The sequence below is a fragment of the Onychomys torridus genome, chromosome 16, assembly GCF_903995425.1.
Source record: "Onychomys torridus chromosome 16, mOncTor1.1, whole genome shotgun sequence".
Lineage (NCBI taxonomy): Eukaryota > Metazoa > Chordata > Mammalia > Rodentia > Cricetidae > Onychomys > Onychomys torridus.
The window spans coordinates 32,463,163-32,485,922 of NC_050458.1; the positions used below are offsets into that span (position 1 = coordinate 32,463,163).

The 22,760-nt window shown below is 46.7% G+C and overlaps 1 protein-coding gene across 2 annotated transcripts in view; it reads left to right on the forward strand.

Annotated features, from left to right (window-relative positions):
* Window positions 1-22,760, forward strand: part of Tg (thyroglobulin) — a 181,717-nt gene that overhangs the window by 78,144 nt on the left and 80,813 nt on the right. For both annotated transcript variants that reach the window (XM_036208076.1, XM_036208077.1), the window contains exons 35-40: window positions 5,646-5,711; window positions 14,940-15,074; window positions 16,488-16,652; window positions 18,344-18,566; window positions 20,378-20,471; window positions 21,307-21,466. In XM_036208076.1, coding sequence (XP_036063969.1) covers window positions 5,646-5,711; window positions 14,940-15,074; window positions 16,488-16,652; window positions 18,344-18,566; window positions 20,378-20,471; window positions 21,307-21,466 — 843 coding nt within the window. The remainder of the gene's footprint in view (window positions 1-5,645; window positions 5,712-14,939; window positions 15,075-16,487; window positions 16,653-18,343; window positions 18,567-20,377; window positions 20,472-21,306; window positions 21,467-22,760) is intronic.

The window sequence follows — 22,760 nt, forward strand, 5'->3', positions numbered from 1 at the left end:
TGCAGGGAGACTCAAGGGTACACAGCAGGGTGATGACAAGCCTGTGGCCCAGGTCATTTTACTTCTAAGTTGTTATGTCCCATGGCAGAGTGTGAATGGTCCCTGTTTCCTGGTCTCCAGGAGCTCCCAGTCTTAAAGGGAGCTGCAGTTGCTGAGGAGGTAATCCCCTGTTGCTAGGATTCCCACCTTAGGGCTGGACCCTTCAAAACTTCACTAGGTATTTGTGCTGATGTCCTGTGCTGGCCACTGAGGAATGGGAGAAGAAAACACCTTGGCTGTTTTTCATAGCTACAGCCTAGAGAGGCCAGGGTGAGCACATGTGAGTAATTGTAACATAGCAGGGTCCAGCCTAGTCGAAGTCTGATTGTAGAAAGAGTTAGCGAATAAGACATGACTTCTGCTGTGAGCCACACATTTCTGTTGTAGACATGAAATGGGACCACCTTCTGGCTTCAAGGGTCACCCCTCACTGTCTCCTGGGCCCATTGGCACAGAGCTACTCACACAGGCAAGCTAAACAGTATCTTCTCTCATTGTTCAAATGCATTTGGGAGGAAAGAAAACTTATTCCAATGGCACCAGCCTCTTATCTTCCATCTGTGTCTCTAGTACGGATGGCCTTGACACATATGTGTCTGTGGATGTTCTGGTGCAAGGCCCTTTACATGTTTTAGGACAGAAAGAAGAAGGCTAGCTGCCAGAGGACACACTGACAGGGTGCAGGATAACTCCCCAGGGTAGGGCAATGTCTTTTTCTTTAAGTGGTTTTCTTCAGAATAGTGTGGGCAAGTCTTAAGACCACAGCATCATTGCTTCCCAAGATCTAGACAGAGAAAATAAGCCTTCCTTAAGAAGCCTGGCTGAATAATATCTTTCTTCTCTCAGTTGATTATACAAACCAGCCCCAAACCATCTCTTGACTCATGCTATATTTTCTGAAACATATTCTCTATCTGTGCCCTACACACTTATTTTCCCCTGAGTTCCCCTTTCTCTAGTAGACACACACACATTAGCGTGCTGTGCGACTGCCCTGTGCATGCAGACATCACAGCCATGCTCTTCCATTCCTTGTCATTGTAACCAACTAATGACATAGTTGAGCAGAAAAGGACTGGGGAAGGTGCCACACACAGCAGCAGATCTGAGATCAAAGCAGCAGATCAAAGCCCTGAAGGGTAGGCCTGAGCCTAACTACTTCCTCTTAGTCAGTCCTAACGTAAGAGGCATACATTCACTGAGAACTCTGATGGAGAGAAGCTGTAGGAGACTTTGGCCTTGCTGCAATCATGAAGGAAAGTGGCCCTTCTTAAGCACTGGCTGTGTGTTGATGCGACTCTAAGCGTGCATACAGCATCAGTGTTATAGCTGGGAAAAGAGTTCCTTTCCTGTCCCCCATGGAGGACATGCATTCTCTGATCAGAGAATTACATCACAGCAATGTGACAGGTGTTGCTGCAGTGAGCCCACTGGATGAAGCTGTGTGTACAGCAGAGTTTAAGTGGGAAGGAAGGACTGCTCTTTTACAGGGATTATGCCAAAGAGACTTCAGGAAACAGTGAGTCTGCGATAAATGGTGAGGGCAGAGAAGCAGAGGGTAGAGACAAGAGAAGCATATGCCCACCTCACACACCTCACAGCCTTCACAAAGAGGGTGGCACACCAGCCATTGCAGCCTGATTTTCTACCCTCGCTGTGCTCACGGAGGACAAAACAAAGCCAAGTCCTTCAGTGTCTGGGAAAAAGAGTTACATACCAAGAAGACAGATGCATCAAAGGGGGTCCTCACAGATCCTGTGAGAGTGCGCTTCCTGATGCTGCTATCCTCGAGTTCGTGTGAGGGTTGATGTGTCTTAGGACAGACATGCAGATGTCTGGGCCAACTTTGTGAATGAAAAATGAGTTTTGTCTTTAGTCCTCCCCAGCAGCAGGAACCAGGAAGAAAACATTCTTGGTGTCCAGAGGACCAGCTCACAGGGGCCTCTCTGGCCCACAGTAGCATAAGCCCAGGGCTTCCTGCATAGGTGGGAACAGGCTCTGGTGTCCCTTGCATTTTGAAGAAGACAAGGCCGCCCCTCCCGTTTGTGTGTGCACCACATGGGATTCAGTGGGGCAGCACTTGCTTTGCTCACAGAGTCAAATGGCTTCTTATAATGACAAGCACAGCTCTGGGTCCTCTATTCTGATAGGCAAGGGTCGTCAAAAACCTACTGAAGTTCTAGGCACAAAAGAAGCATTAGTTATCCTTGGGACCCACACAGATGGTGCTACATTCACAGAGCAGTTAGTTACTGTATCCTTCATCCTCACTTCCATCATACCAACACCCTCACACTTACCAAGCACTATGTGTTCCTACCATTGGCTAGCAGCCAGTGTTCCCACACCATGGCACCTTCTAGCTTCTCACAAGCCAATGAGGTAAGGCTTATCCTATTTCTTAAATCCAGCCAAGATGGGAAGGGAGAGAATTTCCTCCAACGCTTCTGACATAGTCCCATCTGCAACCAAGATCTCAATTCTCAAGGTAGAAACTGGGTGTTGTTTATGAATACAGTTTATGGATTCTTTTAGTTCTGACATTAAATATCTGAAGTTGAAATCAGAACTCAGAACCTGTGCCAAGGGAGCAATCCCACAGGTTTCCCCCACTACGTGCTAACTGTGAGGCCAGGGCCTCCTCTTCTTCCAAACAACTGACTGTAAGTTGAGAATTTCCATTCCCTCCTGGTGTTCAGTATTTTGTCAGTCTAGCTAAAGGAACACAGAGAAACTATTAGCTACTATTTATACTTCACTAGGAAAGATCCAGTCAGGACAGGGATAGGGTGTAGCTCAGAAGTGGAGTGCTTCTCTGGCATGTGTGAGACCCTGGGTTCCATATCCACAAAGGCAAGCAAACAAAAAACAACATATAACCCGGTTGCAGCCACGTGGAAGCAGACAAGGTGAGAAGTGGGAATATGGTGCTCCCTTAACCACCCTGGCCATGTGCTCACCAACTGTGGACCTTTCCACACTCAGCAGTTGAGAGCCTTCTATGAGGATGTATGTAGTAGATGCCACCAATCACATCATTGGCGACTAGTGTGTAGACTTGATATTCAGCCCTTTGCTCTCCCTGGAGGTCAGATGTTGGGTTTTCAACCCTTTAAGCATGCTTAGTTTTTGTGGCAACTGAGTCCTATCTAGAATCTATGAAGGCCCCCAGCCACCAGTGCATTCACAGATGCACTGAAGCATGCCTTCCTCAGTCCCAAGATTCCAAATGGTCCTAGGAAGAAGACACTAAGATTAAAAAAATTCTTCCGTTCTCTTGTCCTTCAGGAAATGTCTTTGCTAGGAAATATGATAAAACCCTGATGTCATGCCAGTGTCATAAATGCTTGCTGTGTTACCTGAGGTCAATATTCAAAGCAACCATGGCTTCATTCATACCATTAGATTGCTGCTACAGACAGATCTAGGAAGCGGTATATGTAAGTGGCTGCTGGGAGCTTTGTCTCTGTCACCTGTCCTCAGTTCAGACGTTTCTGTTATCTTTAGCTTTCCAATAAGAAGCTCCCACATCCAAATGGAGCTTTCTGTGGGTTTCTAGAACAGAGTACCCAGATCACAGGGAGTATACATTTGAATGAATACCTTCAGCATATGCCAGACTGTCCCCTAATGACTGTACTCTCAGGTTCCCTGTTCTGAGCATCTTCTGGGAAGGGAAGATGCTTGGTAGACCAGGGATGGCAAAGCAGGGAGGATGCCTGGAGTCTGGCTGATGACTAGATATAGAGGCGTGTAGGGGGAAGCTATTAGCAATTGTGGGCATTCTGTGTGGTGCTTTCAGTATGTGGGAGCAGAGCCTCAGCTCAAAGGTTGGCACCTATGAATCTATTGGAAATGTCAAGTCACAGGCTCACAATTGGGCCCTAGAGTTGGACCTTTGGGAGGTGGGGCACAGCACATCATTACCTGCTGTTACCAAGCCCCAGGGTGGTTTTAATGTCAGCCAAAGTTTGGCAAGTGATATCTGTAAATGATGGCAGGAAGTGCCTTCAGGCAAATGGAACCAAGGAAGAGAAGAGGTTACAACGGAAGGTTCTGGAACCTTGAGATGCTGAGGGTCTTAGTTCAGTTTCTGTGTTATCACAGAACACCACAGACAGGGTAACTTACCAGAAAATGCCTCTCACAGTTACGGTGGAGGAAGCCCAATGGATGCCAAGGTGCTGGCATCTGGAGTGGGTCTTCTGGCGTTGTAACAGGGTGGAGGCAATGTATGGTAGGAAATGAGGTGAGAACAAAAGGACACACTGCAGATAGCAGTTTTCACAATAGGACCACTTTCAAGATCATATCTGGAGGCCACACATACCTGCCCTCCCCCCACCAACTCTCCACCCCCACCATGCCATTTGTGTGTTCATGAAGGTGGGAGCCCATAGACCTAACCACCACTCAAAAATCCCATCTATTGATGGTCATAGAGGCAAATGAACTTCCACGAGAGTTTTAGAGGGAACATTTGAGTCTGGTGTTTTGCACACCCAACAAAAGTGAAGAAGATGGGAGATGGAACTATCAGGGGAGCCATCTAGGACTTTTGGAACCAGCAGACCCTGACCTGAGAGACAAGGGCAATGATATGAGTGTATCATTATGAAGGGCCAATATTCTGAGTGGACAACGCCCAAATTTGTTGACGGCTTACTGTATTTCCCAGGCTGCAGCCCCTATAAGCCTCACAACCCCAAGATAGGGAGCTGTGGAGTTCTGAGCACAGAACCTGTAAGTGAATATTCAAGGTCATACAATGGAGGTGAAGACCAGAGCAATCTTGCTCTGGAAACTCTGGCCCTAGAGCTGCTGCTCTCGACAACTCAGCATGGATTCCTAGAGCTCCCAGTGAGGGAGAGGAGTTCTAGGCTTGGTCCTGCTTAAGTGGTTGGAAGGAGAAAGAATGAGAGGGCTTTGAAGATTTGGATTTGTTCAGTGAAAGGAGAGGAAGGGAGGCTAATTAGCATTGCTGTGTCTTCTACAGGGAGGGTGGTTCTCACTGACTTCTTATGTCATCTTCACTATACAAACACCAAGGCCTGCATCAGAAGCAGATGACCTGTCCCTCTGCCCTGCTTCTCTATGATACCATGTTCAAAGCCAGGCCTGTCTTTCCCCAAAATTCAGGTGTCCCCATGTCCATGTAACTTGCTACGTATCACTGCCATTCATTGAGCTTTTGTACCTTGTTCTGTGGCAAGTATTATGGGTACCTCTGTAGACCCACAGTAACCTTGGTAGTTGGTAGTGTCATCTCCATAGTACAGATGTACAGAAACTGAGGCATGGGGTGCTCTGCCCACATTAGCATATTCAATGGTCATAGTGGAAGGCATTTGTGGTGTGACCAATGACAATGATATGTGAGGGAACTATGCATGCCATTCCTAGAGGGAAGCTGTAAAGCAGTATTGGAATGTATTGCAGCCTCTTTACCCTGTGTGGTGATAACTGTAGCATAGATTCGAATGGAGCCTTCCTGTGCCAGGATCATGAAAGAAGTCAGCATGGAGCCCCTCTCCTGGCTCCTTCTGACCTGCACAGACCTCGGCTGTTGTCTCCATGGTTATAACACTGTCTTTGCTTCTTTCCAGCTGTGCAGAGTGGCACTCCCAGCTTCTGTCCTTCTGCTGCCCAGCCATCCCTCATGGAGGAGAAGGGTAAGTTCATTGTCTATCTGATCATTCTTGGGAGAAATAGCATCTTCTTTCTCTCTACCTTCTTCTCTTGTCCTTTGCTTTTGTGCAATGGCTTAGCTTTATGAGATGCGACACTGTTACGTTCATGAATATTAGACTCTGTGGACCAAACATATTTAGGTAGGCTGGATACCAGCCATGTGCCTTTTCCACGGATATAAATGATAGGAGTGCACACATACACTCACAGGATCAGATGGGGTTAAACCTGGTGCTTTTCTTGTCCTATCTAAGAGTATGTCACCCTCCCAGTTGCAGACTAGACTCATACAGTCCCATGCAAGATTGTAAGAGTGGTGTTGTAGTCTCAAAGTGAAAAGGTAGTTGCTTATTGGAGCAAGTCATCTGGAGCTTGCAGTCACTGTACAGAGGATACACTAGACACTGAACCTAGTCCTGTACTCAGGATTCAATCAAGACTGAGGCAGCCCATCCTTCCATTCCACCGAAGCATGCTCCAAGTGGCTGCAAGGTAGCATGGGAACTCAAGGGTGTGGGGGATGGGACTGCTATGTGCTCTGGGGTGAGGTCTGGCCAATGTTGGTTAAGTCTTCTTCACTGTGCCTTCTTCTACTTCTCCCTGTTAGGAAATGGGGGGCACACACTAGCTTCCAGGTGCCACTCAGCTAAGAGGCCAGATGCCATTAACTTCTGTCCTACGACATGATGCTTGAGAAGTTTGAGATACCTGTCATTATGTCCCTAAATAGGGAGCTAAACCATAGACGATTTAGGAAGGGGTTATTTCCCCCTAGCATCCTCTATTGGATGGCAGCTCCACACTTGAGCAGGTATCAGTTTCCTGAAGTACCATGAGGCTGGTGTCATTATTGGCATACCATAGATGGTAGAGGTATAGCTTAGAGAGATCTGATGACACCCAAGTCCTCACTGTAGATCTATGTCTGAGCCAAATGTATTTTGAATTGTATCAGGGTAGTACATAAACATGGTTGGGGTAGTCAAAGTGCCCAAAAGATTTGTGGTTTAGGAGTAGTCAAAGTGCCCCCAAGGTTTATGGTTTAGGGTGAACACACACACACACACACACACACACACACACACACACACACACACACATAAAATCCATACTCTGTTCTCCTTGCCTTTCCCATACTGGAGGCCACCACTTTGAACTTTGTGGCTCTTTGTTGTTACTTTTGTCTCTGTGTTTCTCAGATACATGCAGACCCCATTGCTGCTTAGTTTTTCCATTTTAGAAGAAAGCCCCTCCCTCCTAGCAAGAACTAGTTGACACACTGGCTAGCATGGTCCAGCCTTAGGCGGCTCTGTCTGCCCCACCATACTGCTCTTGTCTCTGCTATAAGGTTACAAATCCCTGTTGTTTTTTACCCACTGTGGTGTGTGTGTATTTCCACACTGCTGCTGAGATCTCCAAAGAGTGCATCATCATGCAGCTCTCTCTCTATGTGGTCATATACTTACTCTTTCCTCTCATGCCTCAGCCTTCATGACACTCACACTCCAGTGGTGGACAAACAGTTGAAGACGACACTGTGTTGACAATGTGGTTGTCCTGTTACCCCCAAGTCTGCTATTGTTTTTCTGGTTTGGAATATTTGCATTTTATGAGTCTTCATCATCATGAAAGTTTGAGGATGAATGAACATCCAGAGCCTCTTCTGAAGGCTAAACGACTTACTGAGTTAATTCTCTAAGGAGGAATTTTATGCCAGAGAAAGTGATACTTTAAGACTTGAATCACATGGCCTAATTGTTCTCAAAATTCCCAGCTACATAGTTTGGGTTGTAAATTAATGGCTGTGTTTTTTTTTCATGTCACATACTCATCATCCTTAATATTATATATTATATCAAAAATATATTTATAGAAAAATCATGCTTGGGTATATAAATGTCAAATACAGTTGCAGATGTACAAATCAAACCATAACATCATAACATCTCTGGAAAAAGTTTATAATGCTTCTTCTGTGTTTAACTTTTGTGTTATTGAGATTTCACACATACATACACAGAGAGAGAGGGGGAGGGAGGGAGGGAGGAAGGGAGAGAGAGAGACAGAGAGAGACAGATCAAAACAGTGGATAATGGAGTACTGTCTCCTTCTATATAATCCAAAGCCCCAGGAAGATGCTTCCAAGGCAAAATTGATGTCCCAGCAGTTTTAAATGTGCCTGCACTGAGTCAGATTTAAAACAGAGCACAGCCCATCTGTGCTGAGAGTTCCCTGTTGGAATGCAGAGTTTGGGATTAGCCTTTGATGTGGATCAGAGGCAGGGTTTGAATCTGCCTTCAGTGCTTTGGTTTGCCACTGTTTGATTCTGATTCAGGCAAGAGACTCTCTGTCTCTCTGTCTCTCTGTCTCTGTCTCTGTCTCTGTCTCTCTCTCTGTGTGTGTGTGTGTGTGTGTGTGTGTGTGTGTGTGTGTGTGTACCATGCACATCTAAGAGTCTCATTGTTCTGAACTTTCTGTTTGGGAAAAAAGGAAATATCAAGCATTGCAAATCATTTGATCATCACCAGGAAGGTAGCTGATAAATAACATGGTTCATTTTTCAAATGAGGAAAATGAGGATCCAATGGATTATATGGCTGAGCTATGAGCCCATACCATCTGGCTTGTCCCATAGTTAGAAGAGATTTACTTTGATTGTGTTTCTGGGACAGTTGACAGAGGTGACCTCTTGAGTGTAGATCCCTGTAGTGGTCTCATCTCTTGTCGTCCTTTCTCAGTTGTGTTGATTAGTTTCTGTTCGATGTTGGCATTCCAATCATGGACCACCTGTGATAAAACAGTAAAAACAGGGCTCACCTGATGAGTTAAGATGGTGTTTTCCCAGTGGAGAAATCTGTCCTTATAAAGATGAGTGATGACGGTATGAAGAGGCAGAAACCATAGAAATGGCCAGGAGTCGGGGGAGCCTTCAGGAAGACTGACAATTGGGGACTTAACGTTCGAAACTAAGTTTCTGGAGAATGAAGCATAGTGGGAATGGCTGGGGGTTTTCTACTGTTATCAATGGTAAAGGAGCATCTCCACACCAGGAGCACCTACAGCAAATGGGAGGCATTTCCCTGTGGAGACACGCTAAGGCAGCTGATCGCACACAAGAGAGATTGCCTTCTTGCCCTCTTCCTGTTATTAAAGGAACCTCTGGATTTTCATAAGCGATATTAAGTGGGGAAACCACACAGCACATGTGTGACGTGGTTCTCATTGAGAGAAGGTTACATATGAGAAGCAAGTGTCTGAGACTCTGAGTGGTGGCTGCTGGCACTGTGTGACAGGCTGGAATTGCTGGGAACTCGTCCCTCCCTGCAGGGACCATGGGGCTCAACAAAGCTTCCAAGGTAGCATTATCTGTTCTGTTCCACAAGGCTGCTGGGAAGCCTTGGCCTGGCTGCCGAGCTGGCGTAGTGGCACTTTCCTGTGGCTCTGACTTCTGGGAGGAAGGGTGAGATGGGTGTGAGGCCAGCCTGAGTCACAGCAGTAAGATTAGAACACTGAAAAGCACAAAGTTACCAAAGCCTTTGCTGTCTGCCCAGGCAGCCTAAGGAGTGTAGGGTGCACACCTCAGCCTCCCTTTACTGTTCCTCTACAGTTGGGATGATTACTCAGAGAAAGGTGGAGGAGCCAAAGGCCTCTCTAGTTCTTATCACCGGAGGACTAGTAAAAACCCTGAACATGCTGAGGCCCTTGGAGTACACATGTGCTGTCCTAGTATTCTGCAGTTGTAACCTCTTAGTTGAAAAAAAAAGTATTGTGATTTCTTAAATACTTGGAAGAGCATCCAACACATGCCACCTCTTTTCAGATCTGAGGCAAAAATACTGAAAGTAACTTTTTCCAATTTTCACACAAGAAAGGTGAGGGTTAGGGCAGGAAGCCGCCCAGATCTCCTGGATGGTCAGGGCAGCCCTCTTCTGCTGTGTTGACACAGGCCTGCAGTACTGAGACCTTCTCTTGGAAGAAAGTTAACACTTGGAAATGCTCCAAGCTCTGGAATGTAACCTTTCCTCTGGAGAAGATCTGGAATGAGGAAGCTGGGATAGTTGAAAATGGTTCTCTGTCTGTACATAATGAACATCTTCAAATGTATTCTAGTCCCTGTCTGTACATGTGAACATCTTCAAATGTATTCTAGTCCCTGTCTGTACATGTGAACATCTTCAAATGTATTCTACTCTAGCTTAAAAAAAAAAAAAAAAAAAAAAAAAAAAACAGTCAACATTAGAAATCGAAGACATGAGGAGTGAGTAGATCAACCCAATTAGCATATTCATGACCTCATTCTCTTTTAACAGTTTTTGAGAATGTTTGAAATTTCCTCTTACATCAGTTATGGTGGCACATGCCTGTAATCCAAGTACCTGGAAGGCTGAAGAAAAAAGATCAAGAGTTTCTAGGTCAGCCTAGACTACATAGTTGAGAAACTGTATCAAGAGATAATAGTGCTGAGAAAGATGAAGATGATGATGATGATGGTGATGATGACAATAAGACATTCTTTGTCTTAACAACTTGAAGCTCACCACAGTGCACAGTAGCTCCCTAGAACCTTCTTCTTCCACATCATACACATGTATGCTAATGTCATATGATCCATTAACATACACGGCTGTAATTGCCAAGTAATAATCAAAAGAGATTTTAGAAAGATACACAAGTGCCTCACCTGCCTGGGCTGCCAGAGCCTGGTGGCAGGCCTCTCGTGCCTACAGTCCTGGAGCAGCCCAGACAGACCCAGCTTGCTGTATCCTTCCTCCTAGTCTCTGCTCTCCCTTCTACCCCATTTCTTTAAGGGCTCTGTGGTTTGTAGAGGGGCATACTGCTGTTCGATATGCTAGATGTAAATACAGATTTTCCACCTAAATGCTGCTTGACCTTGGGCAATCCTGTCTTCATGGTATGGCAGTAGCAAGCTGGAGCTCTGAGTATGAATAAGGTTGCAGTCAGGCTGAGGCTGCCAGATTGTGGTGAGGGCTGATCTGCTTATCACCAATTCATGGAGGAGGCTCCAGATCACAGTGAGACAGAGTCAAAAGAACACACTTCTATGCTGGCTCTGCCAAGCTCTGCCATGTGACCTGGTCTGGAACCTCTGTGACCTTTAGATGCCCCATGTCCCTTGCTCCCAGACCTCAGTCCCTCCTACTGTAAGGAGGATCATATAAGATTAGAGAAATTCTATCAGCTTCCTTTTTGTTCCTGTTCCAATGACTTGTGTGCAGCAGGCAAGTATGGATGCCCAATCCCACACAGTAGGCTTGGGAGAGGTTCATGCAGCTGTAAACCTCAGGGGGGACCCTCCCTGCTAGCCACAGACTGCTAAGTCTTGGAGGATGCCTGGTGTGGAGTGCTGTAGTCAGATTTAGATTTGTAGCAGAGTCCAGAGCATGAGAATGACCACAGCCAGCCAAGGCTGACAGCACGGAGGCCCACCTAGAGTCTGTGAGGGACATTCCCTGGGCGGGCTAGGAAGTAGATAGTATATAGGAACTGATGAGATGAGATGAGATGAGATGAGATGAGGTGGGGGCCTCATTTGGGGACTTACTAACCTATTTTTCCAGGCCACCCCTTTTGCTACAAGGTTTCTGTGGGCAATAGAAGGAGGCTTGGGCTTGTCAGCTGTCCATCACTGTGACAGAGGTACTTGGGAAAACCATCCTATGGGAGGAAGGGTTGATTTCAGCTCACTATTTCAGCCTGTGATCACTTGGCCCCACTGTCTTATGGCCTGAGGTGAGATAGAATGGAACACAAAGACATCTTCCCCAGCAGTGGCCATTTTAAAACAGAGAGAAGAAAAACACATTCTTCTTTTAGCAGCAGCATCATGTGTTATTAGTCCATAATGTCCAAACTAAGAGATGGATGTAGAATTCTAAGATCATTACATATGATCACCAAAGGAGCACCCTTGAAACTCGACAGAGGGTTTTCAAACTTAATACAGAATAAATAACTAAAATTATTTTTTTAAGAATCAAAATAATGTATGAAGACTGCTACAAACAGATGGTAAAAGTGAAATGAGTTGTCTTTGGTTTAAGTTGTGTGAGATTAAATCCATCATTCAGCAAGAGATGTTTGACAAAGAGGTTCCCACCACAACAGTGACTGATGTACAATATTTAATTCAATATATTTATAGATAGATGGAAGAATAGATAGATAGATAGATAGATAGATAGATAGATAGATAGATAGATAGATAGATAGATAGAGACAGATACTGATGTATATATATGCAACTTTGTGGGAGGGTCTATTTTGTCATAAATGACTCTGGCATCATAATCATCATATATGTGCTTTAAAAAGAAAAGAAGTAAACAAATGCAGAGGAATCCACAGCCATCCTCTGCTGTTCAGAACCTCTCCCCACTAGACAAGCCCCTAAAGGCTGCTACATCATCAACCTGGAGAGGAGGTTGCCTACAGAAGACCCTGGATACTACATGTGGAGTTAAGGCTCCATCAAAGCTACTACCACCACCTGATTGGTTAAGATGGTGTTATTCATACCAATGGGTTCAGAAAATGATGTATCATTGAGCTCTTACATCTTGCACAAGTGATAGTACAATGGTGTTGTGAGTTCCTGGCTGATAGTACACTGACATGGAAAGCCACCAGGAGCCTTCCTGCTTCAGCATGCTTCTGTGTTCTCAAAGGTCTTTTTCTCATAAGACCTTTGAGAACACAGAAGCATAAGACTATGAGCCCCAGATGCCAGCATCCCTTGACAACAAAGGCTCACTCAGGAGACATCATGTAGGCTTGCATGGGGGCAGGTGGGGACATTGGCTTCAGACCCTAGGGAATGACACAGGAGCTGGCTCTCACTTAGGAATGAAATTTACTCTTTAATTACAGAGATGGCAACCTAAACATGGAGTAGGGTCAAGGTTTCCATCTTTGGATCCTAATTGGTCACTGTGGTCCTGAAACCCATCATCACTCTTCTCTGAAATTTCAGCTTTTTACCATCTAAGAGCATCTGAGAGTGACCACATCACAAAGATGCCATTTGAGTTGTCTGTGAAAGCGGCTGCATGCAGAGCCGGCTTAAGAAAATGAGTAGCCAGAGGAGGCTGCCTGACTAGAGCCAAGCACAGAAAGACCTGGGTCCTGACTCCTCCATCTCAAGGATGGTGTTAGAAGACAGAGCATGGGGGATGATGGATGGACAATAGGGCCCTCCTGATGGCATTAGTACTTTTCCAGGAGAGATAGGAGAGAGCTTGTTTGTTCTCTGCTCTGCTATTTAAGGACATGACAAGAAAGCAGCCATCCATGAACCATGAAGAGGAACCAAGACTCCCAGCCTCATTGGTACCTAGATCACAAACTTAAAGTGCATGGAACTGGGAGAAACTACTGTTGCTATTTAAAGTGCCCAGTCTGCCAACTCCTGTTACAGAGGGTACCAGCAAAGGCTGGGGGTGAGGCTGTCTCATGGCTTTATTTACCCTGCTAACTTTAGTGGCTTCTCACCCACCAGCACTGGTGTTAAAGACGGACTGGAGGTAGAAATTACAGGTTCCCCATATAGCTTGTGGTGCTGCGCTGACAAAGCAAAGACCCTCCCACACCTAGGAACAGTGTTCTAGAAAGGGACCTTAAGACAGTGACCTCAGAAGCTTTACTGTGATATGATGTTGGCCACTTTCCAGATTGTTCTTGATGAATTAATCCTTTATATCACATTTGTGAGGAGGCATTATACCCCTACCCCTTGTCACACTTGGGATACGGGGAGGTCAAATCTGATAAAGTAGATGTACATAAAGCATGATACCTTAGATGGTCAGTGTGCTCTGCTAGCCCAAGGTCCACACTCACAAGTATTTGTAAGAACAATAAACTGCTGTGATCTTCTAATGCTAGAGAGACACATGGAGGGAGGGAAGAAATGATTCTCTCTACCAATCTTCAGTGTTGTCCTTGCTTGGCTGGGCTTTTCCTAGAATTAGAAGCCTTGGATGCTCACACAGCCCACACCAGGGTGGGGCAGATTCTGGCCTCTTTAAAAATATTCCTGGATGCTGACCTATAGGTAAGTCCTTCCTCAGAGAGGCGCCCTCATCCCACTGCTGAAACCCATCAATGTTCTCTTATGATCAACCTTTACTCACAATTTTGGTGCCCACGAGGCAGACTCTAACTGACCTGTCTATCCATACCCAAGCCTTCTGTTTGGCAGCTGGTTCTTTGTCCATGTTTCTTGTACCACATACCATGTGCAGAACTTGGGGGCATTAAGAGACAACCATGATCAGACATAGGCTCTGTAGCTGTGAAGAAAGGGGTCTCCACATGCTGGCAACCCATATAATTATCCCTGAAGCCTCATTTTCTTTATGTTTAAAAATGGATGCCATGACTGTGTCTTCCAGGAAACAGACTGTGAGATGGACACTTGCATGAGGTGAACCTTAAACACGGAGTGTGATTGGCCATGTTTGCACATGGAGTACTGTATGGGTTAGGACCACAGGGAGCAGGACTTCTCAGGACTGGGAAAAGGATTCTCATGGCCCAGCCCATCTCTGTGAGAGTACCAGCTGGGTCAGCTATGTTTGAGATCAGGGCAGACCACAAGTCTATCTACATGGGTTAGCGTCTAGATACAAGCTGTCCCTGGAGAAAGAGTCAGCTGTTTTAGATGAGGGTCAATGGTAAAAAATGACTTAGTTGGGACGCCAGATACCAAGTGGCCATGAGAGCTTCATTTCTATAGGGGCCTAGATAGTCCATCATGGTGCCCCTACCAAGAGCAACAGGCGTAGGAAGATGAATAGGTGAAATGTCTATGGAGCACCTGGCACTCCATCCCTATGGCTATCTCTGTGGTGCTCTGACCTCCATTATGTCACTATGTCACTGTTTTCCTGTCTCCACTTCCCTCCTCCTCTTCTGTCTTAATTTATAGACACAGACAGGACTTCATTTGCTTGTTGAATTTTCAAACTTTGAACCCCTAGACTTGAGCCCAGAGCTTGTCCTACTTATGTAGTTACAGAGTAGAGATACAAACAAAGCCATAACATCACACAACAGAAACCACAAAGGCATAGGGCCACACAATGGAAACCTCCCAGAGGCCACTGGGGTAGCTTTTGGGGTAGTCTCCATGGTCTTCATTCTGTACCTGGTGATAACCACATGTGATTGTCTCCACTTTTGTCTCCCAGTTGCTCTGGACACCTGGCAGACCCTGCCCCTCTCTTCAGTGACTGTAGATCCATCTATCAAGTACTTCGATGTTGCGCAGATCAGCGCTACAGCCACCAGTAACTTCTCGGTGGCCCAAGCCTTCTGCTTGCAGGGTAAGAGAATCCCCCAGAGAGGGTACAGCAGAGCCTCAAAGTACTGCACTGGACACTGACCAAGGAGAGACAAGAGATTCCAAGGCAACTTGGAGACACCTGCCAGTAAACAGCTAGCAATGAAGGGAACACATGAGGGTCTTCCCACTCCTTGCTAGGCAGTCTACAGTTGGAGTTTGCAACAGTAGACAGCCAGTGAGGGACTTGAGCCAGCAAAGAGGAAGATCAGCAGGCAGAAGTGGGTTTACTGTGAGGGTGAGAAAAAAGGAGGTACATGGAGCCAGGTGGGTGCCCGTAGAAAGCAGGTGAGCTGCCATGGTGAGGAATTGTGTGTACCTTGGAAAGGCCCCTGGGACTAAGCCAAGATCTATGAATAAACACTCAATTGTAAGAGATACTTTTAAAGCAATTTGAAGAGTATTCTAATTGGCACAATTATCTCCAGATGCACCTTTCTTTAGAGTTTCTAGGCATTGGTGATATTAAAAAATAATAACTAGGTGATCACGCATTTCTAATGTTCCACAAAGGTTTTTCCATTTCTAAGAGGGGGCTGAGTTCAGCTGTCGTTTGCACCCTGATATCCTGAACCCGTTCAAGATATACAAATGCTGGGTATCACCGTTTCCACATGACTGGATGTTTAGCATGAAGATTATATAGCCATGTGTAGACAGCAAGTTGTGTACTACACAGCCCTGGACAGTGTCATGCAGAAACTAGGCTCTGAATTAAACAAAGGCACAACACACGCATCTCAGACAGTCCAGTGAAGCTGCCCCATCTTCAGAATTATTCTTAGCACTGAATGTCATGAAGTAGGTTAAACTGTACCAGACAGCACACGGCTTGTCCAAGAAAAGCCATAGTTCCAGAAGGAACATGGTTAGCATGTCGCAGGTTAAGGAAGAATTAGAGGAGGTCAAAGGTAACAGATCTGAAGAGGATGCCAGGAGATGGAACACAGAGAGTTGTGTTGCATATGAAGCCCATGGGAAGCTGTGGAAATATCTTTAAGCAAGGGGGATGAAAAGAGCACATTTATGAGATAATTAAGCAATAAAAAAAAATGACCATTTTGTGTAAAATGCCATGATGGAGGGTTAGGTTCCCACCACCACTGTTTTATTCTCAGCCACAGTGCACAGAATTTATGAATGAGTTCTTCTATAATGAATAAATAAGTAGATAGATAGATGGAAGGATGGACACATGCATTGGTAGATGTATGATTTGACAGAAAGATGGATGGATAATGACTGACTTTGCAGATGAATAAACAGGATGGGTGATTGGATGCATGTAAGGTACATGGATGGAGCGGTGCATGAATAGATTGGTGCATGAATGCATGGTTGCATGAATGAGATAATGCCTCTGAGTCCAGCCCCCACCCTCTCTTCTCTTCTATAGAATGTTCCCGTCACCAGGCCTGCCTTGTCGCCACTCTGCAGATCCAGCCTGGGTTTGTGAGGTGTGTATTCTACCCTGATATACAGAGCTGCATACACAGCCTACAGAGCCAGACCTGCTGGCTTCTGCTCCGTGAAGAAGCAGCTTACATCTACCGGAAGTCTGGTAAGTTGGATTGGGCCTCTGAAGCCGTAGTTTGGGGGCTGGGTATGGCTGGGAAGGATATTTGCTTGGTGACTGGAATGGCAGTGGCTTTGAAACTCTTAAGGGAGACTTGGCCAAAGGTCAGTGGCTAGGAAACATTCTCCTGGGTGCAATAGGGGAGGTTGGAGAAATTCCCACTTCTGTGCCACATTTATTCTTTGAATCACAGAAACTATCTGGGCCCCTGAAACCCATAAGATAAAAATTAAATGTGTTTTGTTAATGTGTGGTTTAGAAAGCTCTTGTCCACGCCTTATTTTGCCTGCATGCCTGCCACCTTCTCCTCATGTTGGAGATTGGCACTCTGGGGCACAGAGAAGTTGGGTGATGACAGAAGAGGGAACCTGGAGGCAGATCTGTCTCCCAGTGCCACCCTCCACCTCAGACTCATGCTGCCTAAGGAGTCAATGGTTCTTAGGGAGTGGCTAGGCTTCTGCCCACTACCCTTCTCTCTTGCACTCCTGTTTGCCCTCCTGTGACAGACACATTTTTATGGAAGGGGCCATGCAGAAAGCAGAAGGACTTTGTTTTCTGCCAGCTCAGAGCAGAGCAAGCCTACCTTCGGACAACAAAAGATTTCACACAATACATACACACACACACACACACACACACACACACACACACACACACACACACACCTTTCTTTGCTGGCATTTATAGTTTTCTTTGTGCAAGGTCTAAGTCTTATGAGGAACCACCTCAAGACTCCTTGGCATGAGCCTGGGTCCCACTAAAGTTTACTGAATCAACAAAGGAGGGAGAAGAGGCACAGGAGAGGAAATAAGATCCGGTAGCCCCCGATGGCCAAAAGTGAACCGATTAGTGTGGTGGCAAGGCTATGGAGGACCTCTAGTGCACTGAGCAGACCTAAGCAGCATCAGCTATGACCTTATGAATCCAGACTTGCGACATGAACCCAGCTGGGAAGGCCTGGCAAAGGAAGGCTGGGGTAATGAGCCAATAGGAAGGGGGAGCCCTGGCCAGGCTTGACATGTGTGAACAACATGGTTGGGCAAGGGAGGAAGGGACAGCTCTGAATTCAGCATCGCCCATCATAGCTTGTCTCCACTGTTAAACCTTTAGTTACAAGAAGTGTTCTAGAAGGTAAGCTACATGGAGGGTAGACTCACTCGTCCCACATCTGTGCTGAACTGACTGGAGAAATGACTTTATCCAGCTCTCATTAAGAACGATCCAGACATTCAACCTCTGGACTAAGAGACTAGAAGAAGTGATTGATAACAGATCCTACTCCAGACACCCAGTTGATGAATCATCTCTCACTGTAGGCCCAAGTGTTTCTTTTCTGGGCTCCTGGGTGTATGATGAGTGGTGTGGGCCTGAGTTAACACATACACATCGGGAGCATTGGAAAAATGCAGGAGACAGTTCATGAATAGGCATCCATGTGCCCTTACACCTACTTTATGCTGCATGCAGCAGCTTCTACTATTACTTTACTATTCACAGTTGGTGTTATTGACATTGAAAGCTCACCTTGGCTAATTCTTAAATGTGGTTGTGAATGGACCCCTGACATTTTTTAAGCTCCCTCAAACTGCAGTGATGTTCATTTTCTTGCTGGAAGCCAGCTGGAATGCTGATTCTCATTGTCCTTGTCTGCCTCTCTGACCTTGCTTCCTCACCAGGAATCCCTCTGCTCCGCTACAATGGAGCATCCACACCCTCTGTGCACATTGACCCCTTCGGCCAGCTTCAGGGAGGGTCTCAGGTCGTCAAGGTGGGCACTGCTTGGAAGCAAGTCTACCAGTTCCTTGGAGTTCCCTATGCTGCCCCACCCGTGGCAGACAACCGCTTCAGGCCACCAGAGCTCTTGAATTGGACAGGCTCCTGGGATGCCACCAAGCCAAGGTATGGAACAAGTGGCACCATTGTGGTGAATGCCCAAAGAATGTCTATCCTGGTCTAACCAGTCATGGCAGAGCCAGGTGTTCTGGTTAGAGCAGGGTATGTGACTGCATTCCATTAATACCACCAGGGCTGGCTGACAGGTAGCCAACTGCGATGGGTCGGTGCTACTTTCTCACAGCTAGGCAGCTGGTGGAAGGCCTGTGGGTTCTGCTCCAGGCAGTGATTCTGGAACCCAGGCCAAGGAGGTGCTGCACTTAGCAGCTTGACTCTTCCAAGTTCTCCTTGGGCATCCATCTGTGTCTAGGAACATAAGGCTGTAGAAGAATCTGTAGGAGGTTCATAGGGGTCAGGCCTGAGGTGGCCGTGTGCATCATGCACGCACATGATGTTTGTAGTTGTCAAAGTCAGCAACATCTGGCTTTGTAAAGGTGCCTTCTCTCTCTCTTCTTGGTTTTTTGAGATAAGGTTTCTCTGTAGCTTTGGAGCCTGCTCACAGAGATCCACCTGCCTCTGCCTCCCGAGTGCTGGGATTAAAGGCGTGCGCCACCACCGCCCAGCACCTTCTCCCTTTTTCTTTTCTTTTGTTCACCTTCTTTCCTCCCTCCCATCCTCCTCTTTTTCTTTCTGTATTTCTGAGATAGGGCCTCACTATGTAGTTCTAGGCTGGCCTTGAACTTGCGATCCTCCAACCTCAGCCTTCCTGAGTGCTTGGGACTACGTGTGTGTTGCCATGCCTGGCCAGACATCTAACTTAGTGGGATTGAAAATGCAACATGGTAGGAAAGATGAATGAGCCAATGAAAAGAAAAAACCCTCCTCAACTAGGACAATATAAGGAGTTGTGTCTCTCCTTCCCTGTGTTTTCTGAGTTCATCACTCAGACCCAATTATTTCCCCCTCATCAAACCTGTCATGTTAAACACTGGCACATGATGAACTCCACTGGAATATGTCATGGGAGAAATCACTTAGCCCTGTGGGGAGTAGGCACTAGGTACCTCTGCCACTTGCAATTCTTCCTTGAGCCCTGTGACTCCATCCTCAGGAACACTGTCCTCCATGCCCTCTGTGGCCACTCTCTGCCTGCCGAGCAAGTGCCTATCCCTAGAAGTATAGGATGAGTGAGGGGCCTGAAGCCCTGCGGGAAAGATGACAAGGACCACCCTAATAGAGTGGAAAAGGAAAGTGCAACAGAGTGGAATGGAGTTGGTTCCACCATTAGGAAACCCAACCCCACAGGCACTAATTAGAGAGCCTTTCTGTACTAGGATGTATCCAAGGGACAGAAGAGGTAGGTGACCACTCAGATCTTGAGTAGGACAGTGGCTTCAGAGTCCAGACGTTGTAGCCCAGGATTGGTAACCCTTGGTGGATGAGTCCAAACGGCCTTGGGTAGATGATCGTTGTGTGGCCATTAGGAGGGGTCCGAGGTGAGCTCCTATATAAAGGGACACTCAAATTGACACCCAATCCTCTTCCCTAATGCAGAAGGTGGGTCTGACACCTCTTCTCAGGGCAGAGTCTGTAGCAAGGAAAGGCTGAGGCCCTGCCGGCTCCTTCTCTAGCCTTGGTCTCTAGTTAGCATGTTTACTCTGTGTGGCAAATTTCCCCACAGTCCAATGGCCAGAGAAGGTCCTAGACATGCTGCTCCTCCTTCTACTCTCTGATCATACCTATGACCTGGAGCTTCCTCCAGAGCTACACTGAAGCCAGGCCTTTGGCTCTGGCCATGAGTGGTGGGTATGGAGGAGAGGGAGAGAGGGCAGGTCCCTTTCATGTGTCTCTGAAAATCCCATGCCTTATTTCTTCAGGGCCAGCTGCTGGCAGCCAGGCACCCGTACCCCAACGCCTCCCCAAATCAGTGAAGACTGCTTGTATCTCAATGTGTTTGTCCCCGAGGACCTGGTGAGTTTAGAAGCATTCATTGTGTTGTCTGGTGAATAACGCTTTTTAGCAATCCTGTTTCCCACCTTCCCTGGGCTCTATGGAACATGTGCTCCTACAGCATTATCCTTAGAGGCACTGGGCTTCCTTTATGAGAGCTGAAAGTGAACAAGGGGCTCAGAGCTTTCCAGACAGGCCCCTGTGTGAGATGTGTGAAGATGAAGTGTTAGGCGGTGACCTTGAACACAATTCTTCCTGTATCTGCTTAAGAAGTCATTGCTGTCTTGGGGCTGAGTGGCTGGAGGAAAGGGGGTGTAGGGAGGAAGTAGAGCTCCAAGTGTGTGCTGAGCCTTGGTCCTACCTCTAATCCCTTTGAAACATGAGCACAGCATCCTTACCTCTGGGAGCCTCCATTTTCCTACCTATGATGTGAGGCACAGGAACTGACATCACAGACTTCCATGGTTAGGCAGCTTGAGCCACACATACTTTCTCTTCTCACAAGTCCAAGATCAAAAGGATGATGCCCTCCATTGCCTATCTTCTTGGCTTGCCCTGGGCACCTTCTACCAGGGTCTTTCACAGTCTTTCCCTTGTGTTTGCCCACAAATTCCTTCTCCTTCAAAGGACACTGTACTTATGGAATCAGAGTTCACATATTGGACCACAATCAGGTCTCCAAGTTTGATCACTTTCTGAGCTAAGGTCTCAGTGTATGAATTTGGAGGATAAAATTCAGCCCATTGGGTAAGGTTAAGTGTGTGCCAAGGCAGAGGGCTGAGTCTGACTTCATGAATGACAGTGGCGCCTCACACGAGCTCAACTTCAACCTCTTCCATCTCTCCAACCTCTTCAGGTCTCCAACGCATCGGTTCTGGTGTTCTTCCACAATACCATGGAGATGGAGGGCAGTGGAGGACAGCTGACTGTTGATGGCTCCATCCTGGCTGCAGTTGGCAACTTCATCGTAGTCACCGCCAATTACAGAGTGGGGGTCTTCGGCTTCCTGAGTTCAGGTGCGCTGCTGGTGTGATGGACAGGTCCACCAGCCTTCCATCGCTATAAGAGATACCAGAGACAGTTTGCTTAAAAGAGGAAGGACTCATTTGGGCTCACTGTTTCGGAGGTTCTAGTCTAGTTTTGGTGGACTGCCCTTGTTGCTTTGGTTTATGCTGAGTTGGCCCAGCATGGCAGCTGGGGTGTCCAAGCCCAGCTGTGCTCCTCATGGCCAGGCAGCAACAGAGAACGATATAGGGCTAGGAGGCTACAGTCTCCTTCGAGAGAGTGAAAAGGTTCTACTAGTAGCTCCATTTTAGAGCCAAGCCTTTAGAACACAGGCATTTAGGGACCTTCTGGATCTAGACTGGAGCAACTGGGCCGCTCACCTCTGAGCTGAGAGCTGCTTCCTGCACAAACTCATCACCATCTCCTCCAAGCCCTGGAACCTCTTTGCTCCTGCCCTCCTGTAGCCCAGCTAGACACATTTTTGAGATCTTCCAGGGATGCTGCACACCCCCCAACTCTTTGAGAGGAATAATAATAGCTGCCATTTGTTGAAAACTTGCTCTATGTCTGAGACTGTCCCAGTCTCATGCTTTATCATGTGATGTGATCTAATGTGTCCCGAGTGTGTGCATTCAAATATATGTGCATGCATGTGTATGCTTAGAAGGGAAATTGGAGACCAAAGAGGTTAGAGACTTGGTTAGGAAACAAAACTGCCACAGTGGACCATGGGTATGCTTTCCTTGGCCATCTCTGAGCATCTACCACATAGAGGCCATTGGACTTGGTACAAAGACTGTGTGACTAGAGTGACTCCTCCTCCTTTATTTCCAGTCTCTCTGTGAATCTGTTTGTACTCCTAGTCATATCACTCACTGCCAACCACCTAGGCAGGATAGAGTCCTGGCCCAGCACGGACACCCTCTCTCTACCCTTATCTACATACATATACCCCCATAAAAGGGGCAGGGCCTTGGGAATCTGAAGAACTAAAGCCAGTACTGACTCTCATTGACAGTTTGACCTTAGACCAACCCTCCCTTTCTCCCAGTGTGTTAGATACCTGCTCTCTAAAACAGGAATGGTTTTGTTCTACTTTCAAGGCTCCTGGAAGGGTTAAGATGGTGCATTCAAGTGTATATTCAAGAGCCCCATGAGTATAGGGCCTGAGCCTCATCGCTGATCTCCAAGGATCTCCTCTAAGTCCTGGGATGTGTTAAGAATTGACAGACAGGCAGAAGGCAGGTGGGCCAGAAAGAATGTGGGTTGGTGGGAAGTACTAGGGGGACCACATGATATAAGGTC